The sequence below is a fragment of the Staurois parvus genome, unplaced genomic scaffold (assembly GCF_062004578.1).
Source record: "Staurois parvus isolate SC_StPar_1 unplaced genomic scaffold, SC_StPar_1.0 ptg000436l, whole genome shotgun sequence".
Classification (NCBI taxonomy): domain Eukaryota; kingdom Metazoa; phylum Chordata; class Amphibia; order Anura; family Ranidae; genus Staurois; species Staurois parvus.
Window position 1 is genome coordinate 7,189,834 of NW_028318232.1, and position 16,569 is coordinate 7,206,402.

At 44.3% G+C, this 16,569-nt stretch overlaps 1 protein-coding gene across 2 annotated transcripts in view; it reads left to right on the forward strand.

The window, feature by feature from the left end:
- Positions 1-16,569, forward strand: part of POLR3H (RNA polymerase III subunit H) — a 70,783-nt gene that overhangs the window by 16,355 nt on the left and 37,859 nt on the right. For both annotated transcript variants that reach the window (XM_089687723.1, XM_089687722.1), the window contains exon 2: positions 15,999-16,127. In XM_089687723.1, the coding sequence (XP_089543849.1) occupies positions 16,017-16,127 (111 nt within the window). In that variant the 5' untranslated portion in view covers positions 15,999-16,016. The remainder of the gene's footprint in view (positions 1-15,998; positions 16,128-16,569) is intronic.

The window sequence follows — 16,569 nt, forward strand, 5'->3', positions numbered from 1 at the left end:
GATGCACAGGAGCCTTTGGTTATGGGTGTGACAAGGGATCACTCGATCCCATATCATAGGTTCATTATCATGAACCTTTGTTGCCTTCCATGCCTGTGCTACAGGGCGGATTGTCACCTGCAGGTACTATGTGTGCTGTCACCTCGCATTCGGGCTTGACTGGTTATTCTGCATGAGGTCAACACAGCAGCAATGTCGTGTTTAGAAATAAAGGAAGCTCAACGGCAGTGAAATTATCACGTCCCCAACTGACTGTAATCTTCAGGGGCTACTTGCGTGGTTCCTTCTGAGTGCCCAGGATGCCAAAAGGGACTGTGGCAAAAAGTGTTTGGTTCAACAAAGTCTTGCCCATATCACTCAATTGTGGGGCCTCCCTCAGTTGATCCTGTTTGTATTACCATTTTTTCACAAGGTGCCTCTCTTGCTACCTTCCCCCTTGGTGGAGAAAGTGGAGAAATAGTCACCTAGCAAATAAATGTCTTTCCTCTACTGCCGTGTTGTCTGAGAGTCTCATTGTGATAGCAAGCATGCCTGATTTGGCCTACAGGTCTGGGTTTTACCTTAGCCATGGAACTGGAGTCTGGACCAAGCACTTCAGCTACCAGTGTTTCCATGACACCTGGCCCAGGATGGACTGCAAATTGAGTGGGCAGGATTGGAGAACTTGGGTTTCTAGCAGTGGTAAATCCTGTCAGTGTTTCAAGAATGTCAGCAATTGCTGTTTACTCTGAAGTATGGAACAGATTCACAGTCTTAGCAGCTGGGCAGGATTTTGATTCTAGCAACCCGGGGGTTGCCCAGTTGCGATAATGTCCTCATACAGATCTGGATTTGGGGCTCAGTCTAGTTCTGTAAAAGCTCAAATTTCAGCTTTCAGGGAATTGAGCGTGTTAGCTGCCAGGGGAGCATTTCAGGAGGTTGGTCCTGAGACTTTGCTCTGAAGAGGAATAGCGTTCCCCAGTGGGATTTTATTCTGGTACTGGATTTCCTTGCCAAGACTCTGCATTAACAGAAGGCAGTCCTCAGTGGGACGTCACTCGAGAAGCAATGTCCCTCGATATTTTTTAGGTGATAACTTCAGGGGACAGAGTTTTAGATCTGCAAGCACTTTAGGCTACAGAGTCCTACATCTTATTTCTTCTGAGCAAGTTGGGGTCTATGCTCTTCGAGCACCCTTTGTCCTTAGGTGGCTTCAGTTTTCATCTTACAAAGTGATGGGTCCATCCTTACCGGCACAGACAGTACCTAACCTACACAAGCTGGATGTACCAGGTGTCTATGATGAATACCTTCAAGCTGCTTTCTAGTTTAAATCCTACAAGGGCTGTTCGTGTTTCCATCAGGCAAATTCGGAGGAGGAAGCTGCTGCAAACCTTGTCACCTTGGAGTGTCAATGTCATCCTGATAAAATTCATTGTGGCCAGGCAAGAGCCTCCAAAAGCGGTAGAGGCTCATTCACCAAGGTCCATCTCTATGTGCGGGGCAGTTCATGCAAAGTATCTATAGAGATATTTGCGAAGAAGCAGGTTACTTGCCACAGTGCACCTGCCTCACGTGCTACAGGGAAGAACTAGGGGCTTGTACATTATTGGTCTTCGACAGAATGGCAGTCTGTTTCCATGTCCATTGCAATAAAGATTGATTGTAGAGTTTAGCCCTCCCTATTTAGCTCATTATTTTAGCTCATCACATGTATGCTGCCATGTTGGCGTCAGGAAAATGGAAAATTTTATCAAATACTTACTGTAATTTTCCTTTCCTGACGCCAATCCATGGCAGCAAATGAACCCTCCCTTGTTTGATCTTGTTCTTTGTACAGAGATAGGTGGAGGTTGCTCTCAGTCAAACTTGTGTGGTCAGTCACCCTCTGGGTGGATATAGGGGCAGAACTATATCGCATGTATGTTGCCATGGTTTGGCGTCAGGAAAGGAAAATTGTGGTAAGTATTTGATACAATTTCCTGTTTTTGCAGTGCCAAGTCATTTTGTATGGAATATGTTAATAACAAGAAAAGAAAATAGATCTCCCACAGACAGCAGAAGTATACCCCTCCCCCTCCCAGCAACAATGGACCCTGGCAACAAAATATCACCCAGCAGCAAAAGATCCCCGGCAGCCACCATCAATAGTCTCTACAACAGCCAGCAACAATACCCCTCCCTCAACAGTATATACATTCTAGCAACAATAGATCTCCCCAGCAACGATAGACCACCATGCAAAAATATATCCCATCCTGTGACAATAGATCCTCCAGCATCATTAGATACTCCAGCACCCCTTGCCATTATATACTGTACAGTCAGTGGAGATGCAGGAAGTGTGTTCTCCCATGTTCCTGCTGAAGTAAAGCCCTGACGCAACCACAATGCAATGCATCACAGCAGTGGCGTCCCGAGGCAGGTGCTGGGAGTGCGGCCCGCACCGGGTGACACCAACTGCACGGGGATCAACTTTACAACTTACCTTTTCTTGGAGCGGGTCCAAGGTCACCCCATATAGGTTGCATGCATCCTGCGGGGATCGTTGGCATGCAATCTAGATGGGGTGACACTGGACTCGCTCCAAGAAAAGGTAAGTTGTAAAGAAAGCCGACGATCCCCGCAGGATTGATTGTATCTTCGGATTGAGCAGAACGGATCGCAGTCTGAAACCATTATGCTCAATCTGCAGATCCGATCCATTCTGTGGGGATCATCGGAGGGGGTGTCACCAACTGTTACCGCATCGGATGACACCAACCCTAGGAACGCCTCTGCATCACAGTGCACATAGAAGCCCAGGGAAAGAAGTGACCTTAAAGGAGAAATGCAGATAGAAATATTTGTGTTCTGGTGGGGGTGTGTGGGTGTCCCCCCTGTCAGAACACAACAGTATAGTGGGGGGAATTGCTGTACTAACATCAGATAGTTAGTACAGAAGCTCCTCCTGAGCTGTCAGTTTTGGGTTTTTTTGTTCAGTCCAGTGGGTTGAATGAGAAAAAAAAAAACTAGTAGCGTGTACCATGCTTAAGTGACAATCCAGTATCAGCTTGACAATCTGTTAGTGGGACTGAAGGCCTCCTACACACAGAGGTAATGATTTCCCAATGTTTATACTCAGAATCTTGTTGACATAAAGATCTTGAGTAATATGTTCTGCAAACACCTTGTGTAGACACATGTATATCCATGTGTAAGGGCCCATTCACACTAGAAACTGCACATATACTGCACGGTTTTTCTTTGTACATATACATGCATTTGATGCCCCTATTTATGCGCATTCACATGCAGTTGACGCTCGTTTTTCTTTCTGCAATTGCCCTATGAAGTCACTTCCTTCTTTCTTTCCATGGGCCTCTGTGTGCATTGTTATGCATTGCATTGTGTTTGTGTGCCTTTTTTCACATGTTTGCGGTGCATAAATATGCAGGATGCTGTACTTTTTTGCACTGCAATGGTGTGAACTATGTCCATAGGATAACCTGTATTTTGGGCTGTCTATGCAGTTTGAGTGCAGTCAAAAATGCAGCCACCTGCACCTAATGTGAATAAGCCCTCAAATTCTTTTTCCTCTTCTGGTTGCCAGTGTTGCAATATACCTGTGTATGCACATAAAAATAGAAAAATGTTACACCTGAGTGCAGTAATTTTATTTTACAGCACTGTACTCATCACTGTATTGCAGCTGTGTGCATTGTTCCGTAGACAACAGTGTCCCTGTGTTCAGGGCAGTAAAACAGTAGCATTTTATTCCTGTGTGCATGATGTCTAGAGGTGCCAATATCCAAGTAGAAGTCCAGATATTTAAACTGGCTGTAAAGCCTGAAGGTTTGTTTTTTTTGGGGGGGGGGGTTTTTTACCTTTTTTTTATTCAGGTTGTTTTTTTTTTCATTGTTGATTCCATATGGGCACATAAGAGGTAGCTACATTCTAAACACATTTTGTTATTATCTTCTTCAAGAGCTGAGGCAATCTAGGTCATAATGTCAAAATACGCCTGCTTAAGTTGTTTGTTTGTTTGTTTGTTTTTTTGGGGGGGTCCCAGTAAAAAAGAGGTATGCTTGCTTTACCTGTTCTGTGCAACGCGTTTTCACAGGACATTTACCTCCTGTTCTGGCAATCCCTGCCAGCCCTGTTGTCTCCTTACTCCTTCAGATGCCTCCTGTAGCAATCTGGCTTCTGAGGAGGTACCCATGCAAGTGTGCACATAGACACAAACAATGCCAAGCCCCCCACTCCCTCCTCACAGGAGTTGGACTGACCGTAGCAGAAGCCTATAGTTGCGCTGCCCTCATTTTCTCCTGTGCAAGCAAAAAATGAGGGCAGCGGTGTTAGAGCCAGAGACAGCACCAGAATGGAGTCAGGGAAGTGTATAGGAATATGGGGGGGGGGGGGATTGGACAGATAGTGAGAATGTGTTAGGGTAAAAGTGTTTAGACTTTATAACCACTTTAAAATGATACCAAATACTGTGTACAAAACGATTTTACAATTAAATACTGTGTTAACAATATATCCACACAAAAAACCACGCTTGTGTATGGGTAGCATACAGTGGTGAAAATTATTCGACCCCCTGCAGATTTTGTAAGTTTGCCCACTTACAAAGAAATGAAGGGTCTATAATTTTTATTATAGGTATAAGTTGCAGTTCAGTAAGTAAAATAAGTATTTGATCCCCTACCAACCAGCAATAATTCTGGCTCCCACAGACTGGCTATGTGCTCATATGGTACACAGATTAGTCCCATCAATTTTAAGAAGGTACTCCTAACGACAACTTGTATAAAAGACACCTGTCCACAGAATCTCTTCCTTCCATTCAAACCTCACCACCATGGGTAAGACCAAAGAGCTGTCAAAGGACGTCAGGGACAAGATTGTAGACCTGCACAAGGCTGGAATGGGCTAAAAGACCATCAGCAAGAAGCTTGGTGAGACAACTGTTTGAGCGATTATTCACAAATGGAAGAAATACAAAATAACTATCAAGATTTCACCTCATGGGGTAAGTGAGCAATCAGCCCAGAACTACACATGAGGAGCTTGTGAATGATTTCAAGGCATTTGGGACCACAGTCACCAAACAAAATAGGGATGTACTGAAATACCGAAACGTTTCGGCCGAAAACACCCCTTTCGGCTGCCGGCCAAAATGAAAAAAAAGCACAGATACAGCTGCCGAAAAAAACCCGCCCCTCAAAGCCGCCCGCCCGCCGGCCGCCGCTCGATAATTCGGTCTTACTTGAGAAACCATCGATCCCGGCGTTGGGCATAGAGATGAGAGAAGGAAAGATGGCCACCACCTAATGCAGGGGTGGCCAACCTGCGGCTCTCCAGCTGCTGCAGGACTACAAGTTCCATCATGCCTCTGCAAGTCAGTAACTTCCCATCTTTGCAATGCCTCATGGGAAATGTAGTTCCACAACAGCTGGAGAGCCACAGGTTAGCCACCCCTGACCTAATGCTTTTCATTGCAGAGGAGAGATGTGGGGTCTTATTGACCCCACATCTCTCCATAAAGGGGATATGTCCGTAATTATTTCTATCACAAGGGATGCATGCATTTCTTGTGATAAGAATAAAAGTTATTACAATTTTTGTAAAAGGAGCGGTGCAAAAAAAAAAAATTTAAGTAGATTTAAAAAAAAAAAAGTTTAAAGTGCCCCGTCCCCCCGTGCTCGCACGTAGTGGTGAACGCATATGTAGGCCATATCCACATATGTAAATGGTGTTCAAACCACACATGTGAGGTATCGCCACGAACGTCGGAGCAAGAGCAATAATTCTCACACTAGACCTCCTGTGTAACTTTACATTGCTAACCTGTATACATTTTTAAAGCATCACCCATGGAGATTAAGTACCGCAGTTTCGCGCAATTTTAAAGCGTGACATGTTGGGTATCTATTTACTCGCCGTAACATTCTCGTACATATTTTACAAAACAATTGAGGTATATATTGTTTTTTGTTTTTTTTTTTAATCCAAGTGTGTTTTTTTCCAAAAAATATATATTCATTTTTAAAAACTGCGCATTTCGATTTTCGGCCAAGTGCATTTTGAATTTTCGGTTTCTGCACCAGAGTTTCCATTTTGGTGCACCACTAATGTTTACATTCCTTCAGGAAATTAGCCTGCCTGTGTAATGCTCCTTGATACCATAAAAGTACAATTGTATTATTAATGTGATACCTATGTAATCAAAAAACTTCAAATGCGTCGAATAAAAAGAACCGATATTTGGAAAGATGCTGAGTGTATCTTTTTGTGTATGTTCCCTACTGCAATAGTTTATTAATTTGGAACCATTAATCAATATGAGGGTAGGAGTTGCCCATCTATAAAATGTTAGTATGAATGTCCAGAACAGATGACAAGCTTTGCCTTTTGGAGGGGATTTTACAGGTGACCCTGAGAATCTGAAACAAGGAGCCTGAGATTATCTGGGAATTTCTGATAATCAGCAGGCTGAGGTAAGCCCTTTGCTTACATTTTGAGATAAGACTTCCTTGATCTTTAAGGCATTTTCGGAACAAAGGGTACCAATTTTACTCCCCTTAGTTGAACTGTATTGATTAGTGGTTATATGATATGGTGTTACTTTCTACTGTCTACTGAAGTGTTCTAGGTAAGAAAAGTTCTGGTTAACAGGTTATATGATGCACACATTTGCTGTAATAGATCTAGAGGCAAGAGGGCATAGGCACAAGTGGAGAAGAGAGAAGGCTGGCCAGTCATGGGCATTACATTAAGTTTTAACTGTATGAAAAGTAAGCGGTAACCAAAGAAAATTCCCAGTGCAAGAGAAGTACTAGAGAACCAAAGGTGCAGTTTCGCCTATACTGAGCCGCTAGATAAATGGTTAAAATGGACAGAGATCGACAAGGAGTAACAGGGTTACCAAGTCCACAGGGACTAAGAATCATGCAGAATAAACAGAGCAGGGTTCTCCAAACTATGGCCCCCCAGGCTGTTGAGGAACTGCAAGTCCCATGAGGCCTTGCAAAACTCTTGACAGCCACAGACAAAACTCCCTAGGCAGAGGCATGATGGGACTTGTAGTACTTCAACAGCTGGAGGGCCATAGTTTGGAGACCCCTGAGCTAGAGGAACTGCTATCTTTTTGAGCAGGATGAATGGAGGGTGACAGACAATGTAACATTCGACATAGAGGGAAATGTTGATGTTAAGTTGTGGAATTCATTTAGAGTAAGGCACCACAACTAGTAAATTCTAAAACCTGGGGAAAAAAGCCAAAGCAGAGAAATGAGAGTCAAATTGTATGAAAATAATGATTTTTGGCCCTGACTCAAACAGAATACTTTTATATGTGGTCAGAGAAGGAAGATGGGATGAGCATCATGGCTGCCCATCTGATCATAAGAGCTGAAGTAAGCGGAGTATGGGATTACAGTACATGGAATGAAGGGATATCCGAGAACAAAATAAAGAAAACTAATTTTAGGTAGGAGAATTTTGAAGAGCTTTAAAAAGTGAGAGAATGATATGCATGTGTTGTGTAAGAAATGGGGAAAAATGCAAGTGATTTTAGAGAGATGATCGTGTATGTGTGTGAATGAGTCTGCTGGGGTTTTTTAGTCCTGTAGGTCTCTGTAGATTTCCTCCCTCCCTCCTTTCCTCTTTCCCATGAGAAGAATGTGCTGGGATGAGACATCAGTGATAACTGGTAAGGACACGTATAATATGACTACACGTTTTCATAACATTATGTGTTGGCTTAATTATTCTGGTAAACAATGTGATCATGGTAAAATGAATGTTTAAATTTAAAAGTGCATATTGTAAGTATAAAATAACACAAATTAAATATCCTTTGATAGTAGAAATGGTGCATTTTAAAAAGGAAAATGGGGTAAAGCATCCTCTCTTATGGAGATGTTTCTGTGTAACTGAAATTGGGGTGTGATATTGAGATAATCACTCAAGTATTCATTTCTGATATGATGTTAACCATTTTATTAAAGTGTTACTAAACCCAGGACCCTGCATTCACTATCTGGTCTCCCACAGTACACAGAACATGGAAGTGCAATTTGCTTAGTAAATATAAACTGCTAAATACCTTTTTCTCATCAGCAGTTAGAGCAGTCTTGTGACTTCAGCAGAGCACTGGTTAAAGCTTGTAGGATGAGTTTTCTTTCTGGTCTAGGAAGATGCAAAATCCCTGACCTCTGTCTGGACAGTGCTGGTTGGCCTTGTGCTGATCACATGCACTCTCCTAAGAAAAAAAACAAACCTCTAGTAACACACACTAAACTGAGCATGTGTAGAAGGGCTGTGGGTTCTGTCTGTTATCAGTGTGGACATTTTGAAAGAGGGGAGGGGCAGAGAAGTCAGGATAAAACAGCCTTTTTACATAATGCAGAGGATTAACCCCTTAGGTTCCACAGTGCGTATAACAAGCATGCTTTTACTGCATATACAGACTGATTTTACTGTTGTGGGTTTAGTAACACTTTAATGATATAGATATATTTTAACTGGTTTAGACAACCTTTAGTTGGAAATAGAATATAGGTTATTGGGAAAAAGCTGTATTTATAATTTGTATTATTACACAAGATTTATATAGGGCCAACAGCGCTTTACAATACAACGGGAGATAATACAGTTTAAAAAAAAAAAAAAGTATTATAGGGCCCTGCTCATAAGAAATTACAACATAATAGGGTGGATATGGGGTTTCTTTAGATTACCATAGGTGATTATATTGCAGCTGCCTTAACACTTAACAAAGCCTAAATTATTATTGTTATTATAATACAGTATTTATAAAGCGCCAATAGTTCGCTCAGCGCTGTACATTACACAGAACATGTGACAGAACAATAACAATACAATGCAAAACATGAGGGGATTGAGGGCCCTGCTCTTTAGAGCTTACAATCTAGGAGGGAGGGGATGGTGGCACAGGAGGAGATAGCTGTGGGGGATAGAGTGGTAGGAAGAGTGAAGGAGGTCGGCAAGTTAGCAGGGGATGGGGTAGGCTTCCCTGAAGAGATGGGTTTTCAGGGTGCACCTAAAGGAGAGGAGAGTAGGTGATAATCTGATGGGTTGGGGCAAGGAGTTCCAGAGGATGGGTGACATCCTGGAGGAGTCCTGGAGGCGGGCATGGGAGGAGGAGACCAGGGAACTAGAGAGAAGGAGGTCTTGTGAGGAGCGGAGTGTGCGTGCTGGGCGGTACTTGGATATTAGGTCAGTGATGTAGTTCGGGGCAGTATGGTGGACAGCTTTGTACGTCAGTGTTAGGATTTTGAATTTGATCCGTTGCGCAATCGGAAGCCAGTGGAGGGATTGGCAGAGGGGGGTGGCGGAGATGGAGCGGTTGGAAAGGTGAATGAGTCTGGCAGCCGTATTGAGGATCGACTGAAGCGGGGATAGCCAGTGGCGAGGCAGGCCGGTGAGGAGGGAGTTGCAGTAGTCGAGCCGTGATATGATGAGGGAGTGGATGAGCTGTTTAGTGGTTTCTGGGGTTAGGAACGCACGTATTTTGGCGATGTTGCGGAGGTGGAGTCTGCACGAGTTTATTAAAGATTGGACTTGGGGCTGGAAGGATAGGTTGGAGTCCAGAATGACACCAAGTACTCTGGCCTGCGGGGCGGGCTTGATGGTGGCGTTGTTGGACATGATGGAAAAGTCAGTGGGGGATGGGGTCCGGGCTGGGGGGAAGACAAGAAACTTGGTTTTGGAGAGGTTCAGTTTAAGGAAGTGGAGCGACATCCAGTCTATGTCGCTCAGTAGGTGTGTGATTCGGGCGGAGACTGAGGGGGTGAGGTGGGGGGTTGAGAGATAGATTTGTGTGTCATCGGCATATAGGTGGTAGTTTGAAGCCGTGAGAGTGTATGAGTTGGCCAAGGGAGGAGGTGTAGATGGAGAAGAGAAGGGGCCCGAAGACGGAGCCTTGAGGGACCCCAACAGAGAGGGGGAATGAGGGGGAGGTGGTAGCATTATAGGTAACGCTGAAAGAGCGTTGTGACAGGTAGGATGAGAGCCAGGAGAGAGCAGAATCTCTGAGGCCGAGGGAGTGTAGTTTTTTGAGGAGGAGGAGGGGGCGGTCGACTGTGTCGAAGGCCTCGGAGAGGTCAAGAAGTAGGAGCACTGAATAGTGGCCATTAGCTTTGGCGGTTAGCAGGTCGTTGGGTAGTTTGAGTAAAGCAGTTTCGGTGGAGTGTAGGGGACGGAAGCCGGACTGTAGGGGATCGAGGGGGTGGTTGTCGTTGAGGTGAGAGCTTAGGCGGGTGTAGACTAGGCGTTCGAGGAGTTTGGATGTGAATGGGAGCAGGGAGATGGGTCTGAGGTTGTTCGGGTCATTGGGGTCCAGGGAGGGCTTTTTAAGTATGGGGGTGATGTGTGCATGCTTCAGAGGGGAGGGGAAAGTGCCGGAGGAGAGGGAAAGATTAAAGATGTGGGTGAGGGAGCATAGGATGGAGGAGTTGTGAGGGGACAGGATCGAGGGGGCAGGTGGTGAGGCAGGCATCTGAGAGGACCTTGGAGACTTCCTCGATGGTAGTAAGGTCAAAGGTTGAGTGTTGAGGGGGCTTCAGTATGAGGAATGTAGGGTGGGGTGGAAGTGGAGGTCAGAGCAGTGGTGGGGCCGTGGGAGAGGGGTGATGAGGGGGTAGCTGTGTGACAGGGGACGGGGTTGGAGGGAGTTTGAGCAGTGACGAAGTCCCTGCGGGTTATGTCGAGGGAAAGGGGGGATGAGGGGGTAGCTGTGTGATGGGTTGAGAGGGAGTGTGAGTTGCGGCGATGTCCTTGCGAATTGTGTCAATCTTGTTTTTGAAGTGATTGGCAATCTCAGGGGTGGTGAGTGAGGTGCTGGGTGGAGGTGGGGGTGGAGAGAGTAGAGAGTTGAAGGTGGAGAAGTGTCGGCGAGGATTGGAGGAGAGGGCCTTGATGAGGGTCAGGAAGTAGGCTTGTTTGGCTCCGTGGAGGGAGGAGGTGTAGGTGTGGAAGGCAGATTTGTAGAGGGTGAAGGCTTGTTGGGATTTGGTTTCGCGCCATAGTCGCTCCAGGGCACGACTGTGTAGTTTGAGAGTTTTGTTGTGATCAGTCTGCCAGGGCTGGAGCGGTCGGGGTCTGATGTTGCGTGCGGTTAAAGGCGCTAGTGAGTCAAGGGCTGTTGACATCACGTTGTTATAGGCAGTCATAGCCAAGTCGGGGCAGGACGGGGAGGATGCTGTTGTGGAGTTGATCAGCTGCAGAGTGGAGGGGGGCAGGGTTAAGGTTGCGGCGGTTACGGCTGGTAGTAGTGTGACATTTGGAGGGGTAGGCGTTGGAGGACGAGGAGATAGAGAAGGTAATCAGGTTATGGTCAGAGAGAGAGAAGGGGGTGTTAGTGAGGTTGTGGGGAGTGCAGCGGTTGGAGAAGACGAGATCAAGGATATTACCGTCGGAGTGGGTGGTGGATTGTATGCACTGTGCAAGTGCAAAGGAGGAGGTTAAGTTGAGGAGATGGGATGTGGCCGGGTTGTCGAGGTTGACAGGGATGTTGAAATCCCCAAGGATGATGGTGGGTAGCTCAGAGGAGAGGAAGAAGGGTAGCCAGGAGGAAAAGTCATCCAGGAAGCGGGATATGGATCCAGGAGGCCGGTATATCACAGCAATCTTCAGGGGGGTTGGGGAGAATAGTCGGATGCAGTGGGCCTTGGAGAAGGATAGAGAGGGGGGTTTGGGAGGACTCGGAAGGTGCTCTGTGCTGACAGGAGCGGACCAACCCCACCACCTTTACGACCCCGCACCGTGGCCTTATGCGCCTCCTATAGGGGCACAGCCGAAGAGACCGATCTGTGAAGTATGTTTTGTAAGAAAAATTCTATTTGTTGGCAGGTAGTCTGAGTGGTCAATAAAGAGTCATTGATGCGCCAATGAAAAGGGCGCCATTCTGACCCAGAGAGGGCAAGGAGGAGTACCAAGGGATCATGGTCCGACCAGGGTGAGGAGGGAATAGTTATGCGCCGGACCAAGGGAAGCTGCTGAACATGCATGAATATATGGTCAATTCTACAAAAAACTGTCAGGATTGGAATAGAATGTAAAGTCACGCTCAGTTGGGTGAAGTTCCCTCCAGATGTCCGCCAGCCCCACCGTCTGCAAGAGAGCGCATACGTTCCTCCAGCACTAAGTAGTGAGAAGGGGCCGCCCCCCGTGCGTTGCGCCTATCCAATGTGGAATCCAAGGTAACATTTGAATCTCCCAAAACAAGAAGCAGACCCTTGGAGTGTCGGGAAACAATGGTGCAAAGATGCGAAAAGAATTTATGCTGAATACGATTAGGAGCATAGTAAGAGACAAATGTAACCTCCTGGTCCCAGAGGGTGCCTTGCAGAAGCAAATACCTTCCCGTGGTCTCCGCTATTTTCCGAGCACAGACAAAAGGGAGATTGCGTTTGAAAGCTATCAGTACACCCCAACGCTTCTCAGGAGCCGAGGCCGTGTAAAAGGTGGGATAGTGAGGTGAAAGATAACGTGGAGCGGAGTACTGAGAAAATCTGGTCTCTTGTAAACATACCACGTCAATTTGTTGCGATTTGAGGTGATGAAAAACTTTAGCCCGCTTCTGAGGCGAATTGAAGCCTTGAACATTTTGTGAATGTATTTTCAAAAGGGGCGAGGCCATGGCGGCATCAGCATAACACGCTCAACAAAAAAAGCATAAAGCAGCCAACAATTTCTACTCCCACTGGCGATCGGACCGTGGCGTCCCGGAACCCTGTATAAAACAAAAACAAAAAAAACAGAGAAGAAAAAAAAAGAAGAAAATGACACAAGACGTGTATACAACAGTGCAATCGTATCACGCCAGTGGTGACGTGCATCCTACACTCTAAGGATACCAGTTAGGGGTGGCTCTACCTGATCCTCATTTTATACCAAGAATGGCTAGACTCATGCTAAATATGCAGTTATCACCAAGAAGGATGCTCTGTATTTAGAGTCCTTTGATCATTTTTTCCACCAGCTCAAGAAGCGGAGCTCCATGATTTAGCAAAGCCTGTGAGCTATCTAAAGAGTATATGTTTATATACATGTTAAACTTGATGTAAAAGCTATTGCACAAGGGCCTGAACATCCAAACCAACATGTTCGGAGAGAACAAGTCCAGTTGCTGTATTGATTGTATCCAAAAGGTTTCCCTTTTCCACAACTTTTTTGCTTATGTTTGTTTTTGGGCCACCTGTGGTTTCTACTGCAGCACCAATCTTGGATGGTGTGCTACGAATGCTTTTGCATGGTCTATTTTATTTTTATTTTGGTGCTTCTCTTGAGGGCTGATTGCCCTGTTAGCGTTCGGCTGCGGACCAGTGACACCACTCGGTGGGGCCACACTGTTGTGGTAGTTTGGTCCCTGCCGTATCGCTTCCTGTGACCAATTAAAGTGAATGGGTGATGCACTTCTGGTCCACGGAGGCTCCACACTTGCGTTCCAGTGTCAGTCATAACAGCTCTCCTGATTACACACACATGGATGTTACCATTACCGTGAGCCTATACTGTCACTCCACGAACAAACATTACTTTGTAGCATGGTACACTATGTCGGTATATATCTTTAGATATGGCTATATATGGATTTATAGTGCAAGTTTTAGTCTTTTGGCTTATGACCTTTTGACATGACCTCTGACTCCATCTAATTCAGATATAGATCTGGCTATGGCATATGTTGGTCAGCATAGCTGAAGAAGGTGGCACGCCCCTGAAACGTGTCAGTTCACCAGCTTTGCGAGGTTGCATGTTGCAACGAAAGGTTAATATATTCTCTGCTGGCAGCACCTTGGCGGGTCCAGGCCACAACACAAAGCAGTGGCCCAGCTCCCTAGGGGTTCAACACCTAATATGTTGTGAAAAGGTGAACTAACCTTTCAAAGCTTATAAATTAGCAGAACATTTAATTTCCAGTAGTTTTTATTTTATTACCACATAACCATAAAGACTTGCCACTTTATTTGCATTTTCATGGATGTTCTTGTAGCAGATGCCTTATAATTGTGTGACCCCAGCAACTTGAACACCCCATAATATGTTCCATATTTGTGGGTAAAAAAGGCACACAACATTCGGATAAAAAAGCCTACCTACCAGATGCATTATACTGGCTCTTTTTGCATTACAACTAGGCATTGTTCAAAGTTAAATTCAAACATTTATTGCAAGCATCTGAATACCTGCAGAGAGATTATTAATCTTTAGCACAGGCATCCAGTCCCCAATAAAAATATTAATAATAAAAACATTGTAATGTAAGCATATATAGTAGAGTGATGGCCACACTGTTTATTTGTAGTTCCATAGAATAAGCACACCCAAATCTTTTTCTCCTTTTAGTTCTGGTCAGTGCTGTACTCCCAATATTGTACTCCTAGTAGAAAATTATTTTTCCATTTAGAAATTTTGAACTACAGTTTCCACTCCTTAGACCAATATTTCAGCAATGCCAAATCCTGTTTCGTGTCACAAACACCTCAAGGAATAGTATCCACAAGGACTACTTCATACTCTACAGTGCCATCATCCCAAAAAGATCAAATATCTTATAGTATATGTAGCGTGGACTTTTATGGACACTAATAGACAAATATAGCAGTATAACCAAGTCAAATCACAAAATGCTTTATTAAACACAAATGATAAAAACATGAACTATGGCAAATTTAACAGCATTGTTTTAGTCCAACATCAATAATTAGTGGTACGGTACACAATTGTATTCTCCATATATTACATAGGTACAGAATCTCTTGTTTAGACAAGCACATATGGAGAGATCCAATGTGTTCCGAACACTTGTTTTCCTCAGGGATATATATGGTATATTCTGATATAAGGAACACAGATGACATTGGTCATGTAGATTAAGGCCTCATATACACATGAACTCCCCTAGATGTTATGCTCTCCTGACAACAGAGTGCTAAACATGGCAAAATCGCATGTAAATGCGGTACCGTGTTTAGCGCTTGCCAATTTATTAATTTGATTGGCCAGAGTATTTTCCATTGACATGGATAAATGCCCAAGCTTTAAACGCAGCTAGATTTTAGCTGCGTTTACATGTGTTTTTTTGCTGTGTTTAGCATTTTCTTTTTTTTTTTGGTCCAAAACATTTCTTTCCTGAACGCGATTCTTCTGCGTTCGGGCAAGGTATGTTTAACTGCTCCTAAATTCTAGTAAACGCCTATGTGTACATGGACACATAGGCTTTTATTGAGTTGAGTTCAGTGTCTCCTGAACTCACCAAAAATCTCCTAAATTCATGTTTAGGAGCAGCAGTGTACTTGAAGCCTAATAGATGTGAATTGATGCCTTCATATGACCACATTGGAACACACGAAATCCCTGAACCCTGAATGATAGAGGCAAGGATTGCTGATAATACCACAGGTTGCATTCAAAGTCTAGTCCATCAGTGTTTTAGGGGTATCCCAGTCATCTCCAGGAGTATCAACCCAGTAGCATATTTAGGCTGGCTATAAATGGGTGTTTTTGTTTTTTTTGTTTTTGTTCTCAAGCAGAGAGCTGAATGGAGAAAACACGAATGGATACCTCCATAAGCACAAGGTGCAGGAATCCTACCCACTGAGATGGGTACTCTCGGCTGTCAGAATACATTTATCAGTGGCTGCAGCCGCTGATCAAGATAAATTTTCCAACAACCTCCTTTGACAGAAGTCAATCATTAGATTGACTTCTGTCAAGTGGAAGCGGTCACACATGGATTTAAATTCGACCGGTCCCTGCTGAATTTCGATTTTATCTGTGACCAGCGAAGTGTCATCAGCAAAAAGGAATTACCTTGCCCATCAAACCTTTTGGATATATCTCTTACAGAGAGATTAAACAGAACAGGACCTAGTGCAGAGCCTTGTGGTATGCCATTAGTTACATGTGTATGTGTCCTTGTACCTCTTACTAAATAGACACTAATGTTGATTTGTATGGGATACTGTACATATAGAGTAATTTGCCTTTATTATTTTGATCTGCAGTCTTTGCTACCATCCACCATGTTTGTCCTAGTTGAAATGGTGGACACTGTACGGACAACTCCTTGGCAGTTTGAACGTAAACTGAATGACTCCATTGCAGAAGAACTAAACAAGAAATTGGCAAATAAGGTAAGCAGAATTAGGTTTAAAAAAACAAAATATAAATCCTCATAAGCAAACATGGACTGTGAATCAATGCATTTTCATATGAACTATTTTGGTCTTTGCATTGTGTCAAGTAAAGAACTGTGTTTAGTCATTCTTACAAACTATTAAAGTAAATTTTTAACCAGGTTACTTGCATTGTCTCCAATACACAGGGGTTAGACAAAAAAAAAATGGAAAAATGGATAACATGTTTCACTTTGAAAGCGGAAGTGATGTAACATTCTTTTGCTTCCGCTGTGTGATGAGACACCTAGCTAACAGGTGGGAAGCATGACTTTCTTCATTCACTGCGTGCGCTGCTAGTAATATAGAGTCATGTAAGAGCTTACTGAGCTTCAAAGAAGGCAAATTGTTGGTTCCTGTGTAGCTGGTGTCTCTGTGACTGAAGTTGCCAATTTATTTG